Consider the following 20614-nt stretch of genomic DNA (forward strand, 5'->3'; position numbering starts at 1 on the left):
TATGGGAGAAATCAAATTGCTCATTTTAAAGGCTTATATGCATGGCATTGTCATAAAAAGTGTTTGGGGTTTGTATCAATGCAAAAAAATAAATATTAAATACAGCCATTTTTTCGGGAGCAGTGATTTTAATAATGCTTAATGTGAAACAATAAAAGTGTAATATTCCTTTAAATGTCATACCTGGGGGGTGTCTATAGTATGCCTTTAAAGGGGCGCATGTTTCCCATGTTTAGAACAGTCTGACAGCAAAATCAAATTTCTAAAGGAAAAAAAGTCATTTAAAACTACAAAGTTCATTGATAAAAAACAGCATAAAAAATGCCCTTCAGGTTTGGTATGTATTTTAAGGGGAACCCCGCACCAAAATTAAAAAAAAAATGGCCCCAAAAATCCATATCAGACCATGCCAGACCCAAGCATACACAGTGGTGTAGTGTTTAGCACTCTCACCTAGCAGTTGGTAGGGTCCCTGGTTCAAATCCCAACCACACCACAACACTATCTGCCTGGAGTTTGCATGTTCTCCCTGTGCCTGCGTGGGTTTCCTCCAGGTACTCCGGTTTCCTCCCACAATCCAAAGACATGCAGGTAGGTAAATTGGTTTCTGTCCAAAATTGGCCCTAGTATATGAATGGGGACCTTGGATTGTGGGCTCCTTGAGGGTAGAGACCAATGTGACTGTGCAATGTACAGGGATAGGGACAATTGTAGACACTCACACAGGATGGACTGGTGTCTTTATTCAACCTTACTAATTATGAAACTATGAGGTGCCATGTTGAACTTCCAGTGACCAGTATGAAAAAGGCAGAGTGATAACACCAAATTTAACACACCTGTGCCCCATTCACACCCGGGACCTTGTAACACTAAGGAGTCACATGACACCGGGGAGGGAAAATGGCTAATTGGGCTCAATTTGGACATTTTCACTTAGGGGGTGTACTCACTTTTGTTGCCAGCGGTTTAGACATTAATGGCTGTGTGTCGATTTATTTTGAGGGAACAGAAAATTTACACTGCTATACAAGCTGTACACTCACTACTTTACATTGTAGCAAAGCGTCATTTCTTCAGTTTTGTCACAAAAGATATAATAAAATATTTACAAAAAATGTGAGGGGTGTACTCACATTTGTGATATACTGTATACAGTATATATATATATATATATATATATATATATATATATATATATATATATATTGCCTGGAGCTTCAATTAAGTATAATTAACTATATTAAATAAAACAAAAATATATGATAACAGATTATAAGATGGAGCATAATGATTAAATTGTTATTTATATCCCTTTTCTGAACAGGCATTTTCTGTGTATTATGCTATTGAGACAGAGAAAGAGAGACAATGTAAGAATTTTGATCTGACTTTGACGGTCCAAGATGAACCTTTAGGTATGTATATATCTTGAAAGGACAATAAAACATATTTTTAATGACCAGTTATGATTCTAATATTTACCCAGTAATATATGTTGCTGTGACTCAAATTCTAAATGCTTTTTGTATTATGTAAAGGTTTATGTCAAGAAAAAACCTCTTCTAGTTTTTGATAGAGTAGGGAAGGATTAGAACTCCTTTCGGGTTTTCACTGCTATGTGAGACTACGTTAGAGAGATTTACCCTCACTTCCTATCCTGCTGCCAGACAGGAAGTGAAACAACATTTTCCAGAGGGACACAGACAGAAATAGAAATCTGACATGGGTTCTAAGCGTTTCTCCACTCTAGGAAAGTCAAAATACGTTAGATATCTTTTGTGTGCTGATCAATTTGGGTACAATTGGCTTGCCCGTAGATGGATTGAATCTCAACTTGTCCCTGTTGAACTGGTTGACATTTGATCCATCTATGGCCAGCTTTATTACTGTTAGCGGTCTGCAGTCTTTTACAGAAATGTATAACTAGATGGTATGTTCTATATTGAATAGCATAGAATAGCATTAGGATGGATGTAGCGCCCTCCTAGTGTAGGATGGTATGTACATTTTGTTTTTGGCTCCTTTGGTAATCAAGGGAACAGTAACCATTTGTCCTGGCATGTTCAGGGTTTCACAGAGTTGGGTGTTTGATTGCTCCCCCTTGCCTCTGGGGGAAGCTTCCAGATTGTAGGGAGGGAAATACAAATGGCCAGACTGAATATTTATCATGCTAATCTCTGGAAAGGAGTATCTAGTAGGGGGCTGGAAAGTGATAAATAATCTAAAGCACTGGAGAGCTGGGTTTCCAAAGCCTGAGGGGCTGCTGCACTTAGGCAGCCCAAGGACTGGTGGAATGCTAGTTACCCGGGTGTTATTCTGATCCTCTGGCATCTGTAATTTTTGAAACATTGACAAGAAGAAGTCAGAAGTCCTTTGTGTCCTTTGTTGGATCAGTCATTTAGAATTTTTCCAAAGAAACAGTCAACGATAGCAGCCTCCAGGTTATCCTGGTGTGGCATGTTTACTTTATCTCAGTTCATTAAATCTTTTTTAAAAAGGATTATTTTTTTCTTTCCTGTACAGCTAAAGGACCGGAGGGCACCCTTTCTACTGTCTCCCTCAACATTTGTACCAGGTAAGTCACTTAATAAAGAGATATACAAGAATAAACTCAAAACGGCTCCAACATCTTTATGACATCATGGCGCTGGTGAATGTTAGAGACATTGTTAGATGTTAGAGACCATGTCACGCAGATATACTGCAGCACAAAGGCTGTCCAAAAGGGCAAAATCCTGTATGTAAATCCTACACGTTTTCGCCCACCAGAGGGCACGCGTGCCCGCTGCACGGTGGGTTACCCGGCAGCCACGCGCGATCACGTGCACGAGTGCCAGCACAGGGATTTGTGTGTGTAAGCACACAAATCCCTGTGCTGTCAGAGGAGAGAAGCCATATCGTTTCTTCCTACTAAGTAGGAAAAAACGATATGGCTCATCTCCTAGTCAGTCACATCCCCACACAGTTAGAACATGCTGAGGGAACACACATTTAACCCCTTCCCTGTTAGTGACATTTACACAGTAATCAGTGCATTTTTATAGCACTGATCGCTGTATAAATGCCAATGGCCCCAAAAAAGCTTCAAAAATCTCCGATCTGTCCGTCGCAATGCCACAGTACCGCTAAAAATCGCAGAACACAACCATTACTAGTAAAAAAAAGTATAATACAGAATGCCATAAATCTTTCCCATAGTTTGCAGACGCTAACTTTTGCGCAAACCAATCAGTATACGCTTATTGTGATTTTTTTTACCAAGAATATGTAGAAGAATTTATATTGCCCTAAACTGATGAAGAAATTAGTTTTTTAAAACAACTTTTTGGGATATTTATTATAACAAAATTAAAAAAATATTGTTTTTATTTTTCAAAACTGTGGCTCTTTTTTTGTTCATAGAGCAAAAATGAAAATCCGAAGAGTGGATCAAATACCACAAAAAGAAAGCTCTATTTGTGTGGAAAAAGGACACAAATTTCATTTGGGTACAGTGCCCGAACGACCTCGCAATTGTCAGTTAAAATGACGCAGTGCCAAATTGTAAAACATGCTCTGGTGAGGAAGGGGGTAAAATCTTCCGGGGCTGAAGCGGTTAAACCGTTGTATAGTCTTGGCCACCATGCTGTAGCTCAGTTTCAGGGTCTTGGCAATCGTCTTATAGCTTAGGCCAGTAATGGCGAACCTTGGCACCGCAGATGTTTTGGAACTACATTTCCCATGATGCTCATGCACTCTGCAGTGTAGTCGAGCATCATGGGAAATCACTGTTATCACTGGCCTAGGCCATCTTTATGTAGAGCAACAATTTTTTTTTTTCAGATCCTCAGAGAGTTCTTTGCCATGAGCCGACATGCTGAATTTCCAGTGACCAGTATGAGAGAGTGAGAGCGATAACACCAAATTTAACACACCTGCTCCTCATTGACCCCTTAAGACCTTGTAACACTAACGAGTCACATGACCCTGGGAGGGAAAATGGCTAATTGGGCCCAATTTGGAAATTTTCACTTAAAGGTGTACCCACTTTTGTTGCCAGTGGTTTAGACATTAATGGCTGTGTGTTGAGTTATTTTGAGGGGACAGCAAATTTACACTGTTATACAAGCTGTACACTCACTACTTTACATTGTAGCAAAGTGTAATTTCTTCAGTGTTGTCACATGAAAAGATATAATAAGATATTTCCAAAAATGTGAGGGGTGTACTCACTTTTGTGAGATACTGTATATGTACAGGATATAGATAGACCATATGTATGATTTTTTATTTTATTTTGATCATTATTAAGCAAAGCATAAATAAATGCACTCAAGTCATTGTTTCTTTGCAGATACCTGAAGTCCCAGGACTCTGGCATGTCTATTATGCAAATATCAATGATGACTGGCTTTGCTGCAGATACTAATGACCTGAATAAGGTAAGAAGTGAGGAGAGCAGATCCAAGTGGAGAACCCTTGTGCTCTCGATCTTTTAAAATCCATAGGGCTGACAGTGGTCCCAACAGTGATTGGCCAAGAAATTGGGGGAAGCCCTATACTTCACCCCTTGATCCTATGCCAAGGGATGCCTTACACCTACACATTGTAAATATGAAAGTGGAAATCCTCTGTAGACAAATAAAAGGCACCATCCCCTAATTGACAATAATATATATAGGAAAAAGCTTCCAAACCACCCATAAGAGGGCCGTTATATGGGGATTTTTTTTATGTGCCACAAAACGAATATTCATTAAAATAGAATACAACTTTATTTGTACATTATAATACAAGACAATTAAGGCTATATCTTAAGGAATCATCAAGTCAATTATATCATACATTATTAATAAGTCATAGTAGATCGATGCGTTTCACATTCAAGTTGCTTCTTCAGGATTCTCTTGCTTGTATTGTCTTAGGAAATGGTAAGTATCCTAAGTGCCAAATGAGGAACGGGCAGACAACTATCTTAAGAATATGCAGGAGCCTGGCATTGCATGCACAATCTGCAGATCGCGGGTGCAATGCTCGGCAGGCTCCTTAGAAAAAAAAAATACAAATTTTTTCAACCTGCAAAAAAATGGGCATTTATCTTTTTTTTTTTCGAAAGGGGAACTTATCCTTTAAGCTTGCATATTTTGACGTATTAATTGTCACAGTAATATTATTATTTATTAACATTGACTCTTCTAATTCTACACAGCTTAAAAAAGGAGTGGACAGATACATCTCGAACTTTGAGATCAACAAGGGAGCCTTTGACAAGAGCACACTTGTCCTCTACATTGACAGGGTAAGGGTCTATTTATGAGAACATACACTAAACTAGACCTTTGTTATAAATTTTATTTTGATGGTTGGTACCAATTTAGGAAAGTTGAAGATTCTAAAACCTTATTTTCATACTGTAATCATTGCACTTGTGGGTAGTGGTTCTTCTTCATCCCTACTCTGACATTCAAAACACCATTTTTTTCCTTGACATGAGAATCCAAAAAATGTCATAACTGGGTAAAATGTGTTGAGGGGGTTTTTCTTGTCACACAGTATAATATGGCTAATGCATAGAACAGAGAGTTTGAATATCTGCTAATGCACAGGAACCATGTTAGTTTTAGGACACCTGCATTTGGTGATGTGTGCAAAATTTCACATTTTTCTGTGTGCTGTAGTTGGTGTCTTTGGTGTCTTTTAACCACTTGCCGCCCGCCGCACGACGATGTACGTCCTATTTTTGAAGAGGGATATCTCGGTAACGGCAGCAGCTGCTGCCACAACCGAGATATCCATCTCTTCAGGCGGCGGTCGGCTGTACGATAACGGTGGTCTCCGCGGCAGATTTGGCGCCACCCCCCCTCCCGCCGCCCTCCCGCACCTTCCGCCACTTACCGGAGCCGTCGGTAGCGGCAGAGGTGATCGGGTCCTTTCATCTGCTGGGCATAGAGACAAGTGAGGCTAAGATGGCCCCCACTCGTCTCTATACCATAGAAGGGCGGAAGCGACGTCAAAACGTCACTTCCGCCCATACCTCTTAAAGGTATATTTTTTTTAAATGTCAGATTTTCTTTTTTTTTTGTTGCATTTTAGCCCAAATATGAGATCTGAGGACTTTTTGACCCCAGATCTCATATTTAAGAGGACCTGTCATGCTTTTTTCTATTACAAGGGATGTTTACATTCCTTGTAATAGGAATAAAAGTGATCCATTTTTTATTTATTTTTTTAAAACAGTGTAAAAATAAATAAAATCAATTAAAATAAATAAGAAAAAAAATGTTTTTTTAAAAACACCCCGTCACGACGAGCTTGCGCACAGAAGTGAGCACATACGTGAGTAGCGCCCGCATATGAAAACGGTGGTCAAACCACACATGTGAGGTATCGCCGCGATCGGTAGAGCGAGAGCAATAATTCTAGCCCTAGAACTCCTCTGTAACGCAAAAAAGGCAACCTGCAGCATTTTTTAAATGTCGTTTATGGAGATTTTTGAGGCTAAAAGTTTGACGCCTTTCCACGAGCGGGCGCAATTTTGAAGCGTGACATGTTGGGTATCAATTTACTCAGCGTACCATTATCTTTCACAATATAAAAAAAATTGGGCTAATTTTACTGTTGTCTTATTTTTTTATTCAAAAAAGTGAATTTTTTCCAAAAAAAGTGCGCTTGTAAGACCGCTGCGCAAATGCGGTGTGAGAAAAAGTATTTCAATGACCGCCATTTTATTCTCTAGGGTGTTAGAAAAAAACAATATAAAATGTTTGGGGGTTCTAAGTAATTTTCTAGCAAAAAAAACTGTTTTAAACATGTAAACACCAAGTCTGAAAAAGAGGCCTGGTCCTTAAGTGGTTAATGTATATATTTTATTTATTTCTCTCTCTCTCTTTATATATATATATATATATATATATATATATATATATATATATATATATATATATATATATATATAATATAATAGAATTAAATACATGCTTCCTTGGCTATATTAATATTCCCCAATTTCTGTCTGGTAAAACATTAGCATGACAGGAGGTAAATGTTAGGGTAAATCTTTCTAATGGGTAATGATGATAAAAACATGACAGAGGTCACTGCTCTATCAAAAACAAATAAAAATAAAAATAAAAAAATTGTTTGAGATACACTAAAACATTGAAATTTTTTTCTTTCTTTGTTACACTTAGATATCTCACACTGAGGACGAGTGTCTGAAGTTTAATCTTCACCAGTACTTCAAAGTGGGTCTTATCCAACCTGCATCTGTCACTGTGTATGACTATTACTCACCAGGTAAGAGCTTTACCAAATCTCACCACTGCTGTACCTTGATTTTGTTTTGTTTTTTGGAAAGAATAAACCGAAATGAATACAATTGTGTGTATATATATACTGTGTGTGTGTGTGTGTGTATGTATATATATATATATATATATATATATATATATATATATATATATATATATATATATATATATATATATATATATATATATATCCCAATAATTTTGGCAATATAGTATATATACACATGTATATATACTATATTGCCAAAATGATTGCTGCCTTTACACACACATGAACTTTAATGGCATCCCAGTATTAGTCCGTAGGGTTCAATATTGAGTTGGCCCACCCTTTGCAGCAAACTCGCTCATCTTTATTGACCTTGTTTTGCGCATTGGTCCAAATCATTTGATGAAGGGGGGTTATGGTGTGCCGATGATTTTCAGGGGTTGGGCTTGGCCCCTTAGTTCCAGTGAAAGGAGCTCTTCAGGTGTCAGCATACCAAGATACTTTGGACAATTTCATGCTCCCAACTGTGTGAGAACGGTTTGGGGATGGCTCTTTCCTGTTCCAACATGACTGCGCACCAGTGCACAAAGCAAGGTCCATAAAGACATGGATGAGTGAGTTTGGGGTGGAGGAAATTGAATGGCCTGCCTCAACCCCAATCTAAATTCAGACAAAAAAAGTTAACAAAAACAAAAATACATATATAAATTTAAAGTCAAAACTATAGACAAAACTTCTTTTTCATTTTGAATAGAGTAAGGGAGGGTTATAAGCCCTGCCAGTTCATTTGTTGCCATCTGTGTCCCATTGGGAAAATTCACCTTCACTTTCTGTCCTATAACCAAAATAAAAAGTGAGAAAATCTCAGTAAATTATTTCCTTGGGGACCCCCAGGTCACTAGAACTAGTTTTCCCATTGGAAAATTTCCCTTCTATTACTGTTCTGGGGACAACATGAATTCCGTGTTTCTTTTAATATCACTATTAATGATAATGGTAAACAGGACAAATATAGAGGGTGAAAATCACAAAAAGGAGGCACAGTCGGCAATAAAAATCTGAGAGGTCTTGTAATCCATCTCTACTCTATCCAAAACTCAAATAAAAAAGTTTTGCCCTTAGTTATACTTTAATTTAAAAGAAATGGGAAAGACCAGATGGACCACTTGTTTTTTTTTCTGTTGTCACTCTTCTATGTTTTTATAAGTAGAAAAGTATAAAATAGCATGGCTTGGACCTGGTTTTGGTTTGTAACATCGCTCATGGATTGAAGGAGCTCTTATTTATCTTTCTATTTCTGATTCTAAGTTGCTCTAAATAGAAGAGTTTTTTTATACTTATGAAGTGCCTTGAAAAAGTATTCATGAAATCTTCTACATTTTGTCATGTTACAGCCAAAAGCGTAATATATTTTATTGGGATTTTATGTTATAGACCAACACAAAGTGGCACATAAATTTAAAGTGCAAGGAAAATGATAAATGTTTTTAAATTTTCTTACAAATAAATATCTGAAAAGTGTGACGTGCATTTGTATTCAGCCCCCTTTACTCTGATACCGCTAACTAAAATCAAATGGAACCTGGAATTGCCTTCTGAAGTCACCTAATTAGTAAAAAGAGTAAAGAGTCCACCTGCGTGTAATTTTTAATTTTTTTTGGAAACTTCTTTGCATTATTTTTAATCACCTGTGTGTAATTTAATCTCAGTATAAATGCAGCTGTTCTGTGAACCTTAGTGAACCTTAGTGAACAAACAGCATCATGAAGGCCAGGGGACACACCAGAGAGGTCAGGGATAAAGTTGTGGAGATGTTTAAAGCAGGGCTAGGTTATAAAAAAAATCCCAAGATTTAAACATCTCAGGAATTCTGTTCAATCCATCATCCAAAAATGGAAAGAGAATGGCACACCTGTAAACATACCAAGACATGGCTGTCCACCTTAACTGACAGGCCGGACAAGGTGAGCATTATTCAGAAAAGCAGCCAAGAGGCCCATGGTAACTCTGGAGGAGCTACAGAGATCTTCATGTTCAGGTGGCAGGATCTGTCCAACTATTAGTCATGCACGTCACAAATCTGGCCTTTATTGAAGAGTGGCAAGAAGGAAGCCATTTTTGAAAGAAAGTCATAAGAAGTTCTGTTTGCAGTTTGCGAGAAGCCATACGGGGGACACAGCAAACATGTGGAAGAAGGTACTCTGGTCAGATGAGATCAAAATTTAACTTTTTGGCCTAAAAGCAAAATGCTATGTGTGGTGGAAAACTAACACTGCACATCACCCTGAACACACCATCCCCACCATGAAACATGTGGTGGCAGCATCATGTTGTGGAGATGCTGTTTCTCAGCAGGGACAGGGAAGTTGGTCAGAGTTGATGAGAAGATGGATGGAGCCAAATATAGGGAAATCTTAGAAGAAAACCTGTTACAGTCTGCAAAAGACATGAGACTAGGGTGGGTGTTCACCTTCCAGCAGGACAAAGGACTTAAACATACAGGCAGAGCTACAATGGAATGGTTTAGGTCAAAGCATATTCATGTGTTAGATTGGCCTTGTCCAAGTCCAGACCTAAATCCAATTGAGAATCTGTGGCAATACGTGAAAATTGTTGGTCACAGATGCTCTCCATCCAATGTGACAGAGCTTGAGCTATTTTGCATAGAAGAATGGGCAAAACTTTCACTGTTTAGATATGTGTAGCTGGTAGAGACATCCCCAAAAAGACTTGCAGCTGTAATTGCAGGGAAAAGTGGTTCTACATATTATTGACTCAGGGGGGCTGAATACAAATGTACCCCACACTTTTCACATATTTATTTGTAAGAAATGTTGAAAACCATTAATCATTTTCCTTACACTTCACAATTATGTGTCACTTTGTGTTGATCTATTACATAAATTCCCAATAAAATACGTTTACGTTTTTGGTTGTAACATGACAAAATGTGGAAAATGTCAAAGGATATGAATATTTTTTCAAGGCACTGTATGTGCAGATTGAGGCCATTGGAAAAAAATAGGTTTAACCCCTGAGCACCAAAAGGGTTAGCAATCTCTAAATGTGTGCTACCTTTTGAAAAAGGAATGAAAAAAAATACATAAATTGCCATTGGTAATAATCTTAAAAAATACCATTGGTTTTCCTCTTGGTTCTTGAATTGCAATACTTTCTTAGTCACCAATGTGAAACAAATAGGTATTTGTGGAGCTGTAACTGTCTTCCATTTGGCCTGATTCCTAATGAGACCAGCCTATCTTCTGGCTGGATGTGCAGTACACTACTAATATTTGTTTTCCTATTTTCCAACAGAAAACAGGTGTACCAAATTCTACCACGTGGACCCGAACAGCAGACTTCTGGGCAAGATCTGTCAAGGAGAGGTGTGCCGCTGTGCTGAAGGTAAAGATTGTAGGATGATGATTACCGGTCAGCCATGTGTTTTTGGGGTACCGAGTCCTGTGCTCATCGTTAAGTTAGGGGAAAAACTATTTCTAGCAGTATTAAATGATTCATTTGCTATTAAAAATGCTCAATGCTTTTCTTCCTAAAAAATCATGGGTTGGTTCCCATCCACCGCATCATTTATGCTTCTTCTAGTTATATTACAGATATGGCAGATGTACAGGAAAAACAATGTTGTTTTTCTAGGGAAAGCAGGAAAAGATCATTGAGTGAGCTGCAGAGGCAAACTACCAGAAGTAATACTAAATTGCTTGCCAATATCCAGTCATGTATGGTCAACCTATCTCTAGGCACAAGTAGTGCAAATTATAGTGGGGTTTAGGCAAGGTATTTTTTTCTCAGAGAGTAGGGGCAGGAATTCCCCCCTTCTGAGTTGCCCCTTGTCTCCACCTCCCACTCACCTCCAAGCAACATCCCTTGGTTCCTCCCTCTAACCACCTCCCAGTACCACCTCTTTTAGAGATTAAAGGACCAAGTATCACTTTGTGGGGCTAAGTAGATCCATAGATCAATAAATTTCCCCCTACAAAAATAGACCACCCCATCAACAATGGACCCTCTGCAACAAGAACAGACCTCTCAGCATCCAGCATCAATAGACCTTTCCCTCAACAGAATAACCCTCCAAGCAACAATTGACCCCCCCCCAGAAACATAAGACCCCCATTAACAATTGATCCCCCACATGAAAACAGATCCCCTCCAACACCAATAGACCCTCCAGTACACCCCAGTGCTTCTTGCCATTATATACATTCTGTGCTGGAGGTGCCAGAACTGCATTCACCCTTGTTCCTGCTGAAAAAAATAAGAGGGCTTATAAGAATAGAGCAGCCATTATAAACTAAGGTTAGTCAGAGCCCTAGGTTCCTCCAGAAGTTGCTAGGGGTTCCCTGTGCTGTGGCTATCTGACCTCTCATCTGATAGATGCATGGTTCCAGAGCCAATGCCAGTTGGTAGAGCCAGGGACATAATGCCAATGATTTTTTTTTAGTTGTCTGTAGCAGTGAAATCCTGACCTCCAATGTAAGGGGGGCATTCTTACCTCTGTTCTTCAATCTTATGCCGCGTACACACGAGCGAATTGTCCGGCGTACTTAGTCCGGCAAACAATCCGGTGGATAGTCCGGTGGACTTTCTACCGAACGGACTTGGCCACACATGGACACACAGAAAGTCCGGCGTTTGCTAGCGCGATGATGTACAGCACGTACGACGGGACTAGAAAAGGGAAGTTCAATAGCCAGTAGCCAATAGCTTACTTTTTCGTACTTGCTTCTGAGCATGCGTCATTCTTAGTCCGCTGGACTAGCATACTCACGAACATATTGTCCGCTGAAACCCAAGTCTGGCGGAAAGATTGGAGTGCAAAACTACTTTCTAAGTCCGCCGGACTTTACGCTGGAAAAGTCAGCTGAAGCCCACACATGATCAAATAGTCCGCTGAAATGCGTTTCGGCAGACTAAGTACGCCGGACAATTCGCTCGTGTGTACGCCTCATAAGGGGCATTTTCCCAATGACTCAAACACACTGATTTTTTAAGGGGTTCTCTGGGACCTTAAAATTATTTTAAGGGTTCCTCCAGAGGAAAGAGGTTGAGAAAGTCTGTCCTAGAGAATTGGTGGAACTACATGTTTTATTAAAGTGCATAAATCACATATAGTGAAGTTGTGTAAACAGCTCCCTTTATGCTTTGTAAATGTGGTTGTGAATTTTTATCAGTGTTAATTCCGTTGAATATTTTTGACTAAATTAACACTAAAACTAAAACAATTCAGATGACTAAAATGTGACTAAAACTAAAATGGCATTTAAGTCCAAAAAATTTGACTAAAATTAAATCAAAAATATGTCGTCCAAAATAACACTGCATTACCACATAAGAATAAGTAGGGTGTATCTAATAAACTGCTGACCAAAAAAAAAATAAGAAAAAGGCTTTTCTTATTTTTTCTTAATATTTAATGTTGGTAATTTATTCAGATAAAATGTGCAATGGCATTACAGCCATTAGAGTTTACAGATTTTTTATTTTTTTTATGTTTGTCAAAAAACAATATTTTTGTTTGTTCATGAAACTTGGATTTATTTATAAAGACATTATATATCACAGCGGCTAAATATGTGTCTTTAGTGCATGTTCAAACCTTAATACTAGAAATAATAAAATGTTGTTAGATTTTTATTGCAGAAGTATATAATGAGTTTGGCGATTCTAGAGGAATGCTTAAATAATGCATTACAATTGAAGTACAACGTACCACTAAAACTAAAACAATTCAAATGACTAAAATATGACTAAAACTAAAACAATTCAAATGACTAAAATATGACTAAAACTAAAATGGCATTTTAGTCAAAAGACTGACTAAAACTAAATCGAAATTTGACGGCAAAATGAACACTGATTATTACTGTGTATTGCCATGAGTAAATGTTTCATAAATAGTTGTTGTTCCTGATAGTCTCTGCTTGCTCTTACTGAGAATTTCTTAAACAGGGTGACCACCAGCTCCCAATTCTGAGAAATCTAGTCTCCCTGTGCTTTTACCCAATCTGTGGTTACCCAATACCACCTGATGGTTGACTAACAGCTACTCTTACCCTTTAGCAGCTGAGATAGGGACTTGCTGTAAATGTAACTGATCCTTTGACTGGATAACATGGCCTGTTACAGTTGGTGGGAAAATAATAGGTCTACTGCGAGTATCAACAGGTAATCATACTATATTATGAGGAGGACATATGTGTGAACTGGCTTACCTTCCAAAAAAGATAATATGTATTGGCCAATTTTACTTTTTTCCACTGAGCAGAAAAAAATACAGCTTGGTCAAGGCCTTCACAAGGTGTAATTGGATGGTGGAATAACAAAATAATGAGGTCAACCCCATGCTCCATCCTCTCATCAACCAGCTCAATGTACAGTGTGTAATACAGTAAAATTTGATTGACTTACAAGTCTTTTTAATGTGTTCCTACATCTGTTTTAAGTTTGGAGTTAAAAAATATTTTGGAAGCTCAGCTATGGTGTTTTTTCAATGTATATTCCTACTTCATAGCCATACAATTCTGTAACACCGGGGTTGATTTTCTAAAACTGCATGGTGCAAAATCTGGTGAAGCTCTGCATAGAAACCAATGAGCTTCCAGGTTTTATTGTCAAAGATTAATTGAACAAGCTCAAGTTAGAAGCTGATTGGCTACCATGCACAGCTGTACCAGATTCTGAGTGCTCCAGTTTGAGTAATCCTCCCCCACTGTTTCCATTGTTCTATAGATACATATATCTTAAAAAAATAAAAATAAATAAATAACTAAATCTATAATATTACTTACCTTTTATTTTGCAGAAAATTGCTTCCTGCAGCAACAGTTAGAGGAGGTGGATGCAAATGTACGATTTAGTAAGGCGTGTGAAGTCGGTGTGGACTATGGTAACTCACTGTTATATTATTTAATTTATCAACTTAAAACTGAATGCAAACACTAAAGGTGGCCACATACCAGGAAAGTTTCACTCAAAAATTTATATTTTGAGAATGGTTGTTGGATTTTTCTAATGGTTAGTGGGGTCAAATTGATGAGCACCGTAGTTATGAGCAAATTCAAAGGATCAAGATAGAAGAATTTTTTTGAACAAAAAATATTCGGAGAATGGAGAATGTGGACTTCATTGAAAAAAAAAATACGTATATATTGCACATGTTTTAGGCGCAAAAAAAAAACTGTATCTAATAAATCTGGGTTTGCATTGAAAAAGCAGGTCTGGATGAAATTTTACGAGCTTTGGAATAGGATAGTTAAGCCTTCTTAAAACAGTATTCACGTGTCTCCTTCCATCCCATATACCAAAAATAAGAGAATTATTCATAATTTTAGGACAGTGGACGGAACATTACAATTATTCCTTTTCATCCCTCTAGCTAGATGCACATCCAGAACGCTGGTATACAATACAAATATAACCTATTACAGAGCCATTTATTTTAAACTGATTACAGCTGTTTCAGACTATGTGATCATCAACAGTGCAGTGTATGGAAACCATGGTTCTATGGAATAAGACATGGGACCCAACAGTACAATATAACCATCTGGCCATCATTTGCAGGGCTTTGAATGTAATTAGTTGACTGAGGGCAAGAAAGAATGCCCCACTTAATGTTTTTTTTTTTCAGAATTTCTGTATGAAATTCTACTGTTGTATGGCAACCTCAAGATTGTGGACCAATTATAAAATTCTACTGTCATATTGCACTACTTCCCTGTGCCTTTAGGAGGGTTTACACAGGAGACAACCGGAACAGGAAATTAAGTTTAAGAGTCTAAGCCCTTGTACACACGGTCGGAGATTCCGACGGAATGTGTCCTATCGGACCGTTTTGTCGGATATTCCGACTGTGTGTGGTCTCCATTGGACTGTTTCCATCAGAATATCCGACGGACCAACTTTTCCAACTTGCTGGTAAAATTTTCAGACAAAATGCTCTGATCAGACATACTCCGATCATGTGTAGCCTACTCCGACGGACAAAGTGCCACGCATGCTCAGATCAAATTCCTAGACCAAAACTATTGGCTACTAGCCTGAATGTAGTCCCGTCGTAACGAAATAATGTCATCACGTTATGTACAATCGGATTTTCCGACAACTTAGTCTGACCGTGTGTATGCAACATCACTTCCGGACCTCTTCCGGAATTAATCTGTCGGAATTACTCAGACGGATTTGGTTGTCGGAATCTCCGACCGTGTGTACAAGGGCTTTAAGGTTGTTGTCTGTCAATGTGCACCTCTTTATCACCACTAGAGGATATTCTGGAGAAGTCAGCAGCTGACTTTAAAGATGTTTAGAGGAGGACAAGAAGGAGGTGCCTTCTGGTTTTGGCATGTAGTAGTAGTTAGTCACATTCAATTGTAATGTTGAATAATTATAGAACAAGTCCAACTGATTGTAACTAACTATACCATGACCTGGATATATGAGAACCTTCACAGACCTGCTGGTTTTGGTTTGTGTAATTGTTGGCACAGGAATATGATGACATTCCATATCATGAATGATTGAGGTTGTGCCTGGTTGGCCATGATTTGCATGCACATTTTGTAGAAATAATCATATTTGTAGTAGTAGCAAGGGCTGAGAGTCTGATTAAACACCGGAGACCAAACTTCATACTTTTCCACAGATTGTCAAGCCCTCGCTAATGGTAGCCATTGTTAACTACATTGAATTGACAGGGTTTGGGCATTGGGCATTATTCTGAACTACTGATTTTCTAAATAAATCTTGCGTGAAAATGTGGTAAATTGTAATGCAAAGTTCTGAAGTTCCTTGGTGAAAACTGTTTAATAGACCCCTTAGACTGCACTTTGTGTACCACTGAACCCTGAGTTTTTACTTGGTTTCCAATGAACCAGTGTATGCCTCAGTAAAATATATACATTGGAATTTCCACTAAAAAAGTCCCTAAATGCTGTAGATGTGAATCTCATAGAGCCCAGTTGTACATGATCAGGAGAAAACTAGCAGTTGGATTTAGAGCTAGAGTTCGCCAGCCATGTTTTTTTTCCAAATTTTCCAAAAAGTGACATAAAGCAGGCAGCACTTAGTTAGCTATATCTAAGTGGATAGTCGTTTAATGTGGTTGTGGGGTATGGAAATTTGAACCAGGAAGAGTACTGGGTGAAAAATAAAGGTCTACCCATTGTGCACCTTCTGACAAATTGTTAAGGTTCAACAGAGGTTATCAACTGCCCTCTTAGTTACTGGCCAATGGTCAATATATTGGCCCAACTTAGATCCAACTGCAAAACCAATTCAAGGGACATTACTACTTTTCCCCAGATCCTCAAGCCCTCGCTAATGGTAGCCAGTGTTAATTACACTGAATTGACAGGGATCAGGTATTGGATGTTATTCTGAATTACTAATTTTCTAATTGTTAAATCTTTGGTGAATGTTCTGTGTAAACTTTGTTTAATAGATCTCTTAGACTGCACTTTGTGTGCCATTGAACCCTGTGCCTTTACTTGTATTCCAATGAACCAGTTTATGCCTCAGTAAAATATATACATTGGAATTTTCACTAAAAGAACAATGTTCCTAGATGCTCAAGATATCTTGTGAGAAATCTCTGCATGATAACATATTAGAATATGTACAAAGCAAGAGTGTGGGCGATTTGCCCTGATCACATGCCAATGGCCATATTAGAGCTGATCACAGAGAACAATTGTACATGATCAGGAGAAAACCAGCACTTGGAGTCAGAGCTAGAGTTGGGCAGTCATGTTTTTTTCCAAATTCTCCAAAAGGCATAAAGCACCTCATTAGGTATATATATGGGGACAGTCATTTAATCGGGTTTCAGGTATGGAAATTTGAACTAGGAGGAGTATGGGATGAAAATTGAAGGTCTACTCATTTTGAACCTTTAGGCCAATTGTGAAGGTTCAACAGGGGTTATCAAATGCCCACTTAGCAGATACTTGTCAGTGGTCAATAAACTGGCCCAACATGGATCAAACTGCACAACCAAGTCAAGGAACATTAATGCCTGTTGGCAATATGGTCTTACATTAGAGAGATAACTGTACTAAAAAAAAGTGGTAGCTGGGTATTTTCCAGCAGACCCTGATGAATTCTGTAGGGTTGTAAAAAGAGCTCAACTACAGCAATAGGAGCTGCATCATCAGAATCCTGGACAGATGAGAATTCAAGTATGACCAGTATGATGAAAGGGCACTTTCAAGGGATGGTTATTGTTAGCCGTTAAACATTTAAAATATCACATGTATCAAAAGGTCGTGTAAGATACTTTAAATTACTATTTTTTTTTGTGTTAACAGTATACAAGACAACGCTCAGTCAAATCAAGGAGGAGAACAACTACTTTACCTATGTGATGACCATTACACTTGTCATTAAACCAGGTAATGAATGGTTTAAGAATATCTGTACATAGTGTCCATTAAATAATAGTTGTAGTCTCAAACCTTACAGCACAATAGCCACATAGTTGATGTACATTGGTGGACCCAAGGACTGTTTTTCAAGAAAAATGTAAGTAAATGTAAACTGTAAGGCCACCTTTACTTGGGCACTGTTCGCAGCCAAAGCAGGAGGTTGAGGCATACTTTTAACTCATCTCAATCACCTGGCAATGGGCACCGGACAGTCCCTAACACATAGCCATTGAAACAAGGTAAAGCATATAGGGCATGTCATGCTCAATGGGTGATACTGTCTGCCTCCACCCCCTATAGAGGTGAAGGGGGCTGTGCCTCATATTGCACAGTCTAATAGATGTGGTTTCACCATGGATCATGAATCAGAAGTTAGACCCATATGAAAGAGGCCTAACTGAGTAACCTTTACAGTAGTTTTGATATTGTTGCATTTCAGTGTTGCTGGTCTTGCAGCTTGTTTGCAGCAACTTCCTGTCCATATGCACTCGCTCCAGCAATGGCTACATGGCAATTCTCAGAGTGAACTTCCTAAAGGTTACAACAGTGGATCATACCTGCACAGCAACTTGAAGTTTCCATCAGAAGCCCATCTGTCAGGGTGACAACACAGGAGCACAATTGAGGCATAGTCACCCTTATAACAGGAAGTGCCTGAGCATGGCACGATCACCGATTATTATTTTAATGAGATTCGAAAATGTAGAAAATACTTTTGAAATTACACATAACATGGTAAAGCTTTTATGAGATTTTAGTGAAAAACCTCAGGTTTTCTTATACTTTAAAAAAGTTATGGTTGTGTCCATGGACTAGGATTTCACTTTTAATATGTATTTTTTTTTTTATCACCAGGAACGGATGTGGTTGAGAAAGATGATAAACGCAATTTTATCAGCCATGCAAAGTGCCGTAAAGCTCTAAATCTGGTGGTGGGCCAAGATTATGTGGTGTGGGGAGTTGCCAAAGATCTGTGGAACCTGGGCTCTGGGTAAGTGACAGGAAAGCTATATTAAATCATATATATATATATATATATATATATATATATATATATATATATATATATATATATATATATATATATATATATAATTTAAAGTGTATGTCAAGCCAAAACTTATTTTTAAAGTATTGGATGGATTTGGAAGGATTAGAAGCCCTGTTAATAAAAATGCATTTTTAACAATGCTGTAGAAGACTAGAACCCCCACCAACTTTTTTTGATGTTTTATGAGGAAAGAAAGAGACACAATGAGGTCTTATTAAAAAAAAAAAAAAAAAAATTCATTTGAATGTCATATAGACATGGGCATTCGTTTTCGTCCGAATGCATTTTCGTCCGAATTTTGGGTATTGCAGAATCCGAAAAACGAAAGATCCGACATAAAAAAATGCTTTATTTTCATTTTCGTTGCGACAACAGTTCGATATAGATAGGAGATGCGACATGATGCTGACAATAGCGATCTGTGTCCATCGAACCTGTGGTCGAATGTGCCTAACCTTAGCTCTATTAGTCGAAGATTATTCTACATAGAGAGAAAAGATTCGACATAGAGGGAAAAGATTCAACACAGAGAGAAAAGTTTCAACATAGAGAGAAAAGATTTGACATTATAGAGACAATAGCAAAAAAGGTTGAATGTGCCTAACCTACAGTAACTCTATTAGTCCAAGATTATTCGGCATGAAGAGAGAAGAGACAAAGAGAAGATTCAACGAAGCAGTCATCGCAAGTGGACAGTTATGGTCAAATGCTCCGCCCATAGGCTATAGAAGAATTCTTGACTAGTAATAATAATAATTAATAAATATAATTATTACTAGTGTCATACAACATTAGAATTCTACTATAGCTGGTAGGAGGAACATTCGACTGGAAATGTACGATTGCGGCGTTGTACAATTTAGCTGCTCCATCGAATCTTCTTAGAACATTTGACAGACACCATAAGCCTTCAATGACAGATTCGACCTTAATTATTTCAGATTTTCGGACAAATGCATTTTTTTAACTAAACAAAATAAATAAAAACTAATTTCGGGTGTACCTAAATAAATTTATTTTCCGAACGATAACGAAATTCCGAAACAAAATATTTCAGTGTGCACATGTCTAATGTCATATACTTTTCTGTAGGTTCTCCATATTTTCTGTAAAAGATTAATTTATTTGATTGTCAGCTAGATCTAGTGACCAAAATATGGTGTATTGTATCCATGAGATTAAAAAAAAAACTATACTTCATTGTTCTGTTTCAAATGCATCGACATATCTCCTTTGACCCAATCTGGACAGTGAGGTCACCCACTGACCTGGCACCATCTTATCTTCAATAAGACACAGAAGTTGAATCCAACACAATTTTGCTTCAGCTAATTGCAGCACAGAGGATGTTTTTACAGTCTTTTGAAGTGTAATAAGACAACAACTTCCTTGCCAATAACTAACACTGACTGAGGGAGTATGGAAGAAATGAGAAGGGTCTAGGGTCAACCAATAGAAGAAAAAAATGATTGCTAGGACTATACATGAATATATATATATATATATATATATATATATATATATATATATATATATTCATGTATAGTCCTAGCAAACAAGTTGTAGACGCCCAAAACCTCCACCTGATGTCAGCATACCACTGAACAATAATAACCTGGTGCAGTTCAATAAAACAGAAAAATGACATAAAAGTGGTTTAGAACACACATTTTGCCCACTAGATGGAGCGGATGATCATGGTAATTAATACAAATTCTATTACTGAAATTACGGGGAGCATTCATTCATCCTGCATGAATGTGTGTGACATTTGTCCAGTTAGTGTATTATAAATAGACCCTGTTATGTCGAGAAGTTATTCTCACAATAACTGGTTCGG

The 20614-nt window shown here is 37.9% G+C and overlaps 1 protein-coding gene across 1 annotated transcript in view; it reads left to right on the forward strand.

Annotated features, from left to right (window-relative positions):
- LOC143961247 (venom factor-like) overlaps positions 1–20614 on the forward strand; it is a 147410-nt gene that overhangs the window by 123482 nt on the left and 3314 nt on the right. Inside the window, exons 32-40 of the mRNA XM_077470482.1 lie at positions 1328–1418; positions 2527–2578; positions 4337–4424; positions 5192–5281; positions 7173–7278; positions 10597–10686; positions 14105–14188; positions 17607–17690; positions 18579–18714. Coding sequence (XP_077326608.1) covers positions 1328–1418; positions 2527–2578; positions 4337–4424; positions 5192–5281; positions 7173–7278; positions 10597–10686; positions 14105–14188; positions 17607–17690; positions 18579–18714 — 821 coding nt within the window. The remainder of the gene's footprint in view (positions 1–1327; positions 1419–2526; positions 2579–4336; positions 4425–5191; positions 5282–7172; positions 7279–10596; positions 10687–14104; positions 14189–17606; positions 17691–18578; positions 18715–20614) is intronic.

The sequence above is a fragment of the Lithobates pipiens genome, unplaced genomic scaffold (genome assembly GCF_037356315.1).
Source record: "Lithobates pipiens isolate NorthernLeopardFrog02 unplaced genomic scaffold, aLitPip1_a1.2 Scaffold_8, whole genome shotgun sequence".
Taxonomy (NCBI): domain Eukaryota; kingdom Metazoa; phylum Chordata; class Amphibia; order Anura; family Ranidae; genus Lithobates; species Lithobates pipiens.